At 45.0% G+C, this 9,611-nt stretch overlaps 1 protein-coding gene across 4 annotated transcripts in view; it reads right to left on the reverse strand.

Moving 5' to 3' along the window:
* Nucleotides 1-9,099, reverse strand: part of LOC102437255 (E3 SUMO-protein ligase RanBP2) — an 85,513-nt gene extending 76,414 nt beyond the window's left edge. For 2 of the 4 annotated variants that reach the window (XM_023751426.1, XM_023751425.1), the window contains exon 1: nucleotides 8,830-9,099. In XM_023751426.1, the coding sequence (XP_023607194.1) occupies nucleotides 8,830-8,901 (72 nt within the window). In that variant the 5' untranslated portion in view covers nucleotides 8,902-9,099. The remainder of the gene's footprint in view (nucleotides 1-8,829) is intronic. The other 2 variants (XM_006085736.3, XM_023751423.1) reach the window with 2 other exon arrangements.
* Between the last annotated feature and the right edge of the window lie 512 nt (nucleotides 9,100-9,611).

The following is a 9,611-nucleotide window of genomic DNA, read 5'->3' on the forward strand; positions in this document are numbered from 1 at the left end:
GCTTCCGTGCGTTCGAGTGCATTCGGCAAACGGATGCACTTGCTCGCCATGTTCGTTAGGAGACGAGAGTACCACAGTGCTCGATGAGACATTCTGCGTGTCGGATAATTGATTACAGCACCATATATTAGTTGGTTATACGAACTATCTTTGAATTGTTTTGCACCAGGAGTCAGTGCAACAACACTGCAAAAAGTTAATAGGTAAGAAACCTATCAACCTTTTATAAAAAATGCCGTGATTTATATTTATTTATTTTTTGCAGCCTTGTGATGGAGAATCAAAAAAATAAAAAAGCAAGATTGAATGATAAAGAAAGTGGAAGTAGCAGTAGCCGACCCTTTCAAGACATATGGACTGAGATGTACGGGGTTGTTGACAGAAACAACAGATCATTGTGCATACTGTGTAATGAAACGGTAGTAAGCAGAACGTGGAATGTAAAGAGACATTTTGAAACTAATCATTGTCAGCTCTTGGAAAAAAGTATCAATGAAAGGAAGGAATACATTTCTAGGCAGCTACACCTCTATAAAAGTCAATCAAATTCCATCATTAAATTTGTAAGATGCTCTACAAATTTAACATCAGCAAGGTATTGTATTGCTCACTCCATAGCTCAGCATGGAAAAGCACTCAGTGACAGAGAATTTATTAAGGAAACATTTCTAAGATGTGCACCAGCTCTATTTCACAATGAAAAATAAAAATGATATTATTAAAAGAATTTCTGAGTTACCACTCAGTAGAAATGCTATCAAAGACAGAATAATAGAGCTTAACAAAAACGTACATCAATTAAAAAAAGACTTAAATAGTTGTAAATATTTTTTTATTTCTCTTGATGAAACTACTGATGTCACATCAAATGCTCGGTTGGCCATTATTGCTAGGTATTCTGATGGTCTCACAATGAGAGAAGAGTTGATAAAGTTAGAATCAGTGCCAATAAGTACATCAGGAAACGAAATATGTAAGGTTGTTATAAAACATTCAGTGACCTAAACATTGATACTATCTCTAAAATTGTGTCAGTCACGACAGATGGGGCACCAAATATGGTGGGAAAAAATGTGGGATTCCTGAAATTGTTTATGGAAGCTATTAGACATCCACTTGTACCTTTTCATTGCATTATCCATCAGGAGGTGTTGTGTGCCAAATCGGGATTCTCAGAATTGAATGATTTAATGTCAGTTGAAACAAAAATTGTGAATTTTATAGCTTCTCGACCCCTTCACAAGCGAGAATTTTCTGCACTTTTACAGGAAGTTGATTCAACCTACAGTGGACTACTCATGTTCAATAATGTGAGATGGCTGAGTCGAGGTAAAGTACTTGAGCGATTTGTGGAGTGCTTTGAAGAAATTAAGGTATTTATTGAGAATAAGGATCTGGCAAACTTTCCACAGATCAATGATCATAAGTGGGTCAGCAATCTGATGGTTTTTACAGATCTCTCTGTTCATATGAATGAACTGAACTTAAAATTACAAGGTTTTGGCAAAAGTATTGACGTTATGTTTGGATACATCAAATATTTTGAAAGTAAACTTAAAATTTTCAAGCAAGATATTGAAACTGAAACTTCTAAGTATTTTCCTCGGATAAAAAACTATTTCGAGAAGGCCACTACAACGAGTGTAATGGAGGCCATACTTATGTACCAGTATATAGTAAACTCGTTATTTGAACAGTTCAGCAAAAGATTCGACCAATTTAGAAGCCTAGAACAGACCATTAAAATAATTAAGTATCCGGATGTAGTTGTTTACAGTACTTTGGAATTAAAGGATTTCCAATGGATGCAAATTGACGATTTAGAGGTGCAACTTGCAGATTTTCAAGGTAGCATTTGGACTCGTGTGTTTGTCGACTTAAGGTCAAAACTTGAAAATCTGGAATGAAATCGTTTGAATAATGAAGAAGAGTGCAACTACGAACAAGAAATTTTGAGTGCTTGGAACAGAGTACCTGACACTTTTAGCGACATAAAAAAATCTAGCGAAGGCTTTGCTAATAGTTTTTTCATCAACATATTTTTGTGAGACTTTGTTCTCAGGATTAAATAATATTAAAACGAACAGCCGTAACCGGTTTGGCTCAGTGGATAGAGCGTCAGCCTGCGGACTGAAAGGTCCCAGGTTCGATTCCCGTCAAGGGCATGTACCTTGGTTGTGGGCACATCCCCAGTAGGGGTTGTGCAGGAGGCAGCTGATGGATGTTTCTCTCTGATCCATGTTTCTAACTCTCTATCCCTTTCCCTTCCTCTCTGTAAAAAATTAATAAAATATATTTTTTAAAAATCTACACTAATAAAAGAGAAACATGCAAATTGGTGTCACTCCGCTGCCCTTCCCATTGGCTAATCAGGGCGATATGCAAATTAACTGCCAACCAAGATGGCGGCCGGCAGCCAGGCAGCTTGAAGCGAACACGAGGCTTGCTTGCTTCAGTGACGGAGGACTCCAATGTTCCCCGCCTGCCGCTGCCGGCCTCTGAGCTTGCAGTTTGAAACATTGTTACAAATATAGAAGCTAAACAAAACCCCAGAAACCTGCTTTCAGCCAGCCAGGATCTCAGAGCTGGAGTTGAAACAGTGTTTCGATTATAGAACCCAAACAAACCAGATACCTGCTTTCAGCAGCCAAAGCCTAAGAGCTGGAGCCAAGCCTCAGAGCTAAAGCTGGCCCAGAATAAAAAAGAAAAAAAAGAAAAAAAGGAACAGTTGGGAGCTTCAGTCACCCGCCAGCCTGAAAACAGCCCTCAGCCCCTCACCCAGACTGGCCAGGCACCCCAGTGGGGACCCGCCAACCTGAAGGGTGTGTGACCACCTGCAAACAGCCATCATCCCCTCATCCAGGCTGGCCAGGAGCCCAGTGGGGACCCCCACCCTGATCCAGGACACCCTTCAGGGCAAACCAGCCGGCCCCCACTCGTGCACCAGGCCTCTATCCTATATAGTAAAAGGGTAATATGCCTCCCAGCACCGGGTTCAGCGTGACAGGGGGCAGCGCCCAAACCCCCTGATCACCTGCGGCTCTGTGTGTGACAGGGGGAGGGGCCACAACCTCCCTATCCCCCTTGCTCTGTGTTTGACAGGATGCGGCACCCCAACCCCCACCCCCACGGGCCCTGCTCTGTGCCTGATAGGGGGGAGCTCCCCAACCCCCTGATCACCCTGCGGCTCTGTGTGTGACAGGGGTAGGGGCCACAACCTCCCTATCCCCCCTTGCTCTGTGTTTGACAGGATGCAGCGCCCCAACCCCCACCCCCACAGGCCCTGCTGTGTGTGACAGGGTAGAGCCATAACCTCCCCATCGGCCCTGCCATGAGCGTGACAGTGGTGGCGTCCCAACCCCCTGATCGGCCCTGCTCTGTGGGTGATAGAGGATGGTGCCCCAACCCCCTGATCCGCCCTGCTCTGTGTGTGACAGGGGGCGGTGCCCCAACTCCCCTATCAGCCCTACTCTGTGAGTGACAGGGGGGAGCTCCTCAACTCCCTGATCGGCCCTGCTCTGTGTGTGACAGGGGGGAGCTCCCCTACCCCCTGATCGGCCCTGCTCTGTACGTGACAGGGTACGGAGCCCCAACCCCCCTGATGGGCCTTGCTCTGTGAGTGACAGGGGGCAGCGCACCAACCCCTGATGGGCCCTGCTCTGTGCGTGACAGGGGGCAGCGCCCCAACCCCCTGATGGGCCCTACTCTGTGCGTGACAGGGGGCAGCGCCCCAACCCCCTGATGGGCCCTGCTATGTGCGTGACAGGGGTGGCGCCGCAACCTCCCCATCGACCCTGCCTTGAGTGTGACAGGGGGTGGTACCCCAACCCCCCAATCGGCCCTACCCTGAGCGTGACTAGGGGTGGCATCGCAACCTCCCGATCCGCCCTGCTCTGTGCATGACTGGGGGCAGCGCCCCAACTCCCCAATCAGCCCTGCTCTGAGCCCGACCAGGGGCTGCACCTAAGGATTGGTCCTGCCCTCTGCCACCCGGGAGCAGGCCTAAGCCAGCAGGTCGTTATCTCCCGAGGGGTCCCAGACTGGGAGAGGGCACAGGCCGGGCTGAGGGCCCCCCCTCCCCCCCCCACCCAGTGCACAAATTTTTGTGCACCGGGCCTCTAGTAAATAAATAATAATATTAAAACGAACAAAAGAAACCAACTAATAGATGAAGTTAGTGGCGCTTGCTTGGCCTTGAAGTGCACCAAGTATGAACCTGCAATCAAAGAATTAGCAGACAAACTTCAGCACCAAAAAAGTCACTAATTTCTAGTTTTCATACCATTTGATTATCATTGTTTTTATTATTTTTACCTAAATGTACATTGTTTTTCTGTTTTTGTTCATTTTATACATATTTTTGATTGATTTTTCTTTGTTAAATGGCATTTAAATATATAAAATAAATATCAAAAATATAAATCTTTTTTTTACTATGGTTGCAAATATCAAAAAAAAATTATGAATATTTCTATATGTGACATGGCACCAGAGTTAAGTTAGGGTTTTTCAAAATTTTGACACGCCGAGCTCAAAAGGTTCGCCATCACTGCTCTAGTATCATAACTATGTATGGGGACAGGTGGGTACTTGAAGCAACAGAAGGCCCATTCTGTAAAGTACACGATTTTCTAACCACTATGCTGTATATCTGAAATTACTAAGGAACAATATTGAGCCCTGGCTGGTGTAGCTCAGTTGGTTGAGTGTAGTCTCTGGTACCAAAAGGCTGAAATGCCTGGGTTGCCGGCTTCATCCCTGGTAGGGGGTGTGCAGGAGGCAGCCAATTAATGTTTCTCTCTCATCAATGTTTCTCTCTCTCTCTCCCTTCCTCTTTCTCTAAAATCAATAAAAAAGCCTATTAAAAAGAGAAGAACAATATTGAATAATAAACAAGCAAACACATCTGAAAGGTGACAGAAAAAAGAGACAGACAGTAGCTCAAAGAAATGTCCCAGAACTGAAAGAAATAAGTTTGCCAATTGAAAAGAATCTTCAGAAAACCTATAAGCTATCAACAAGAATCACATCAAACATCTAACAATAGTACAAAAGATCAGAAAATTAAGCAATGCTCTCAAAATTAAGGAAAACATTATTTCAAATCTAGAATCTGATAACCAAACTATCAGTTAAATTAGGTAATCAGACACACTATGTTAAAAATTCCCCCCTCATTCCTTCTCAAAGCAAACTGGAGATTGTGCTAAACCAAAACAGAGGAAGTAAGAGGACAAGAGTTACAAGAAACCAAAAGTCTAACACAGAAAAGTGAAGGGATTTCTCAAAATGATGATAAAGGAAAAGTCCCAGGAACACAGCTGTGTAGCAGAGAAACAGAAACCACTCCAGGCTGGAGCAGTAAAACAAGAGTGCTCCAGAAGGAATACACTTTAAAAAAAATGTTTTTTAACTTGAAATTGTGGGTGATGTGAATTGTTTGATCACACTTGAGAGTTTAAATTGGGTTTGAGTAAAGAATTAATAATACATCACAGAAAGCTAAACACACCAAAAAATAAACCAATTGTTAACTCCAGAAAAAAATAAAACAACACAATAAAAACAACTCAAGTTCAAAGACATATACTTTCTCGTAATTATATAAACACTAAATATTCATTTAACTAAAAATTACAGAAACAGTTCTGGAAGAACAAGGGGTGGGAAAAAACATCTGTTGGCAGACGTCTGGAGGAACAGAGCAGAAAGTGTCTAAAATGGAGGGAAGAAGATCAAGAAATAAAAGTATACATGTTGCCCTAACCCAGCGGTTCTCAACCTGTGGGTCGCGACCCCTTTGGGGGTTGAACGACCCTTTCACAGGGGTCACCTAAGACCATCAGAAAACACATATATAATTACATATTGTTTTTGTGATTAATCACTATGCTTTAATTATGTTCAATTTGTAACAATGAAAATACATCCTGCATATCAGATATTTACATTACGATTCATAACAGTAGCAAAATTACAGTTATGAAGTAGCAACGAAAATAATTTTATGGTTGGGGGTCACCACAACATGAGGAACTGTATTAAAGGGTCTCGGCATTAGGAAGTTTGAGAACCACTGCCCTAACGGGTTTGGCTCAGTGGGTAGAGTCGGCCTGCGGACTGAAGGGTCCCAGGTTCGATTCCAGTCAAGGGCATGTACCTTGGTTACAGGCACATCCCCAGTAGGGGGTGTGCAGGAGGCAGCTGATCGATGTTTCTCTCTCATGGATGTTTCTAACTCTCTATCCCTCTCCCTTCCTCTCTGTAAAAAAAAAAAAAAAAGTATACATGTTATTCAGAAGTACAGCTGAATGGTAGGGCAAACAACTAAGAGTTGTCAAATTGCTTCCGAGGAGTAGAAATCAGGGGTCTGGAATGAAAAGCTAACTAGACAGAAATCTAAAAAACTAAATAGAAGCCATGTGGAAAAATAAAAATTACAGAAGCACAAGTGAAAATTTCAACAAGGGCTGGTGTAAAGGAGAAGAAAAATGGCAAAACAAAGGAGATGAACAAATGGCAGCAAGGGAAAATCTGAGAATATGAACCCACCACCTCACTCCAGAAATAGGACAACCTAGAAAGCATGATCAGTTCACACAGGGCCAGTCTCTGCCAAATGGGAGCCAAGTAAATACTAGTCTTTCTACTCTTCACAGCGCCTGTCACTGCTGCCTCCACCACCTCCCTTCTGTTATCCAAAGCACCCATTTTTGTCATTTCACTTAGAGGCAAGTTTAACCAATGCCATCATGAGTTCCAAAGTTAATCAATATTCCACTGAAATCACCAGGCTCTAAAGTAAACTATTTCTCCTTGTTTGAAGAAAAACATCTGATTAAAATAATACTCTTTAAATGTAAAAGAGAGCCCTAACCAGTTTGGCTCAGTGGATAGAGCGTCGGCCTGCGGACTGAAGGGTGTCAGGTTCGATTCCAGTGAAGGGCATATACCTTCGTTGCAGGCACATCCCCAGTAGGGGGTGTGCAGGAGGCAGCTGATCGATGTTTCTCTCTCATCGATGTTTCTCTCTACCCCTCGCCCTTCCTCTCTGTAAAAAATCAATAAAATATATATTTTTTAAAAAATAAATAAACAAATGTAAAAGAGAGATAGCCATAATAACCAATCCTTAAAAATTTGCCTCCAACCCTCTTTATGTGATAGAAGAGCTAGGTAATTCAAAGAACATTCTAACTTCTGTCTAGAACAGCGGTTCTTAATTTTGGGGAGCAAGGGTGCCCACTAACAATCTCATGAAAGCTTTAAACCTGTTTTTTTTTAAAAAAAAAAAAAGTGGTATCTAATACTTTAAACAATAAAGAATTATAAAAATAAAATAAATAAATAAAACCCATTTCCCATGGGAGGGGGGCGTCATATCAATTTCAAGGGTACGAAAACCCTTAATAAGGTTCTGTTTTATATTTGGACACCACATGTGTTCATGGCTACACCAGCAATTTGTAGGTACCCATTCTTCTCTGGAGAAACAGGCTGTAACCTACTCCACTATTCCTAAAAAATACTAAATCAGACCCACTATCAAAGTCCTGCTGAAACACCTATTGAACTTGAATAAGTATCTTTAATTTCTCCGGGTGTCAATATACCACAGGGTTGTTGGGAGCACAAATTAAGATAACAAATGCCTAATATATGACAAAAGATACAATCATGTGTTGATCCTCTTTGAGTTTTGGGGTTGTTTTTTTTTTAAATTACCTCACTTATTTTTATTCTTATAGGCCCTTGCCCACAACAGGTCAGAATGACTGATTCTTTTTAACATCAACATTCATTTAGTGCTTACTGTGTGCCATGCATTGCCCTAAACGCTCAACATGGATTATCCTATATGCTCCTATCAAAAAGAAAACAACTCCATCTTATTGATGAAATACGTTCAACTTGCCTCAAGTCCCACAGCTTATAAACCGAAGCGTAGATTCAACCACAGGCAAACCGACTCAAGATTCTGTGTACAGCCACACTTAATTCCTTTTTCCTCACACTACACACACACAATCACTAAAGTCACGTTGAATACAAAATTTATCTAGTACAGTATTTATTTTAAAAGAGCAAAAATGCTCTAAGAGCATGTGGTCGAAAAAGTCAAAATTTTTAAGGCATATTAACAACGCCCTGTAAGAAACTTAGAATTCCCAAGATTCCGTTTTACTTTTTTTAAAAAAAAAACAAGTTTTCAGAGTGCTGGGGCGGGGAGGGGGGGGGGGAGAACCCGCCTCAAAACACGGAGCACTTCCAGTATCCTTTGCGCGGTCTACCAGCCAGGCAGTTGCACACGTGACTGTCCCTGCTGCGGGTCACCTGCACGCCCACACTGGTCCCGTCAGAGCAGCAAGGGCCCACCCGAGCTGTGCCAATCCCCGCGGGGTTCCACCAACCTCCGAGGCCGGAAGGCGCCGCCTCCGCCGCGGCGGGTAACTGTCCAGGAGACGAAAAGAACCCAGCTGGCTGTGGGAGGCGCCCACGCCCGGGGACGAGGCCTTGCGGGCCGCCCGCGCCCAAGGAAACCCGGGACAGGCTGGGCCCACGGGTGAGTCACAAGGGGCCAGAGAAAGAGGAAGCGCTGGCACCCAAGGCCGCCCGCCGCGGCCTCACCCCTCCTCCAGGGCCCCTCAAGCTCGAGAACCCCACGCCGCCATCGGACCGCGCAAGCCGGCCGGCGTCTCAACAGAAGTCCCGGGGAGCGGCGGCCGCCGTGAGCCATGAGGAGGGCGAGAGGCGGGCGCGAGGCGAGCGCCACGCGGGGCCATGGCCAGGCCTGGGCGGAAGCCACCCGTCTCTTCAGTACCCGCTCACCTCTCGGGACGACGGGGTGAAACCCTGCACCGAAGCGATGTACCGTTCCACCTCCGCCTTGCTGCGCCTCATCGCGCCGCCAGCCTGGACCCCAGGGCGCGACAGGCCAGCGCTGAGGCCCAAGCAGTTACCGTTTCCAGTCGCCGAGCGCCTAAAGCCAGTGACGCAGCGCCGTCGCCGGCAGAGGAGAGGACCACCCCGCGTGCGTCTTGCGTAAGCACTATGCGCCTCGCCCACGACTGCGGCCGCACTCGGACTGCGCACATCCGGCTGCGCACCACCCACGTCGTACTTCACGTAGCGCTCATCCTGATGGCACCTCCTGCTGGCCCCCTTCTCCCGGGCTCCGCGCCTGCGGGTCACAAGTCACATTCCTATTCGCTGTCAGAGAATGGGCAGCGCTGGTGTGGGAAACAAGTGTTTTTCAGCAGACATGGGCTAGGACTAGACACTAGATCAGCGATTTTCAGCGGTGTGCCGCAAGAATTTTTAAAGCATGCACTACCTGATTATTTAATCAGGGGTAATGACCTATTTTCCCTTAGATTGCCAAATTAAAAAAATGACAACAGCCCTGGCTGGTGTGGGTCACTTGGTTGAACATGGGCCAGTGCACCGAAAGGTTGCTGGTTCGATTCTTTGTCAGGGCACATACCCAGGTTGAGGGTTTGATCCCCCACCCCTGGGGTTCTAAGGGAGACAACTCGTTGATGTTTTTATCTCCCTACCTCCTCTCTTCTCTCTCTAAAAATCAATAAAAAACATTAAGAATAAAAAATATT

This window comes from Myotis lucifugus, unplaced genomic scaffold (genome assembly GCF_000147115.1).
Source record: "Myotis lucifugus unplaced genomic scaffold, Myoluc2.0 scaffold_21, whole genome shotgun sequence".
Lineage (NCBI taxonomy): Eukaryota > Metazoa > Chordata > Mammalia > Chiroptera > Vespertilionidae > Myotis > Myotis lucifugus.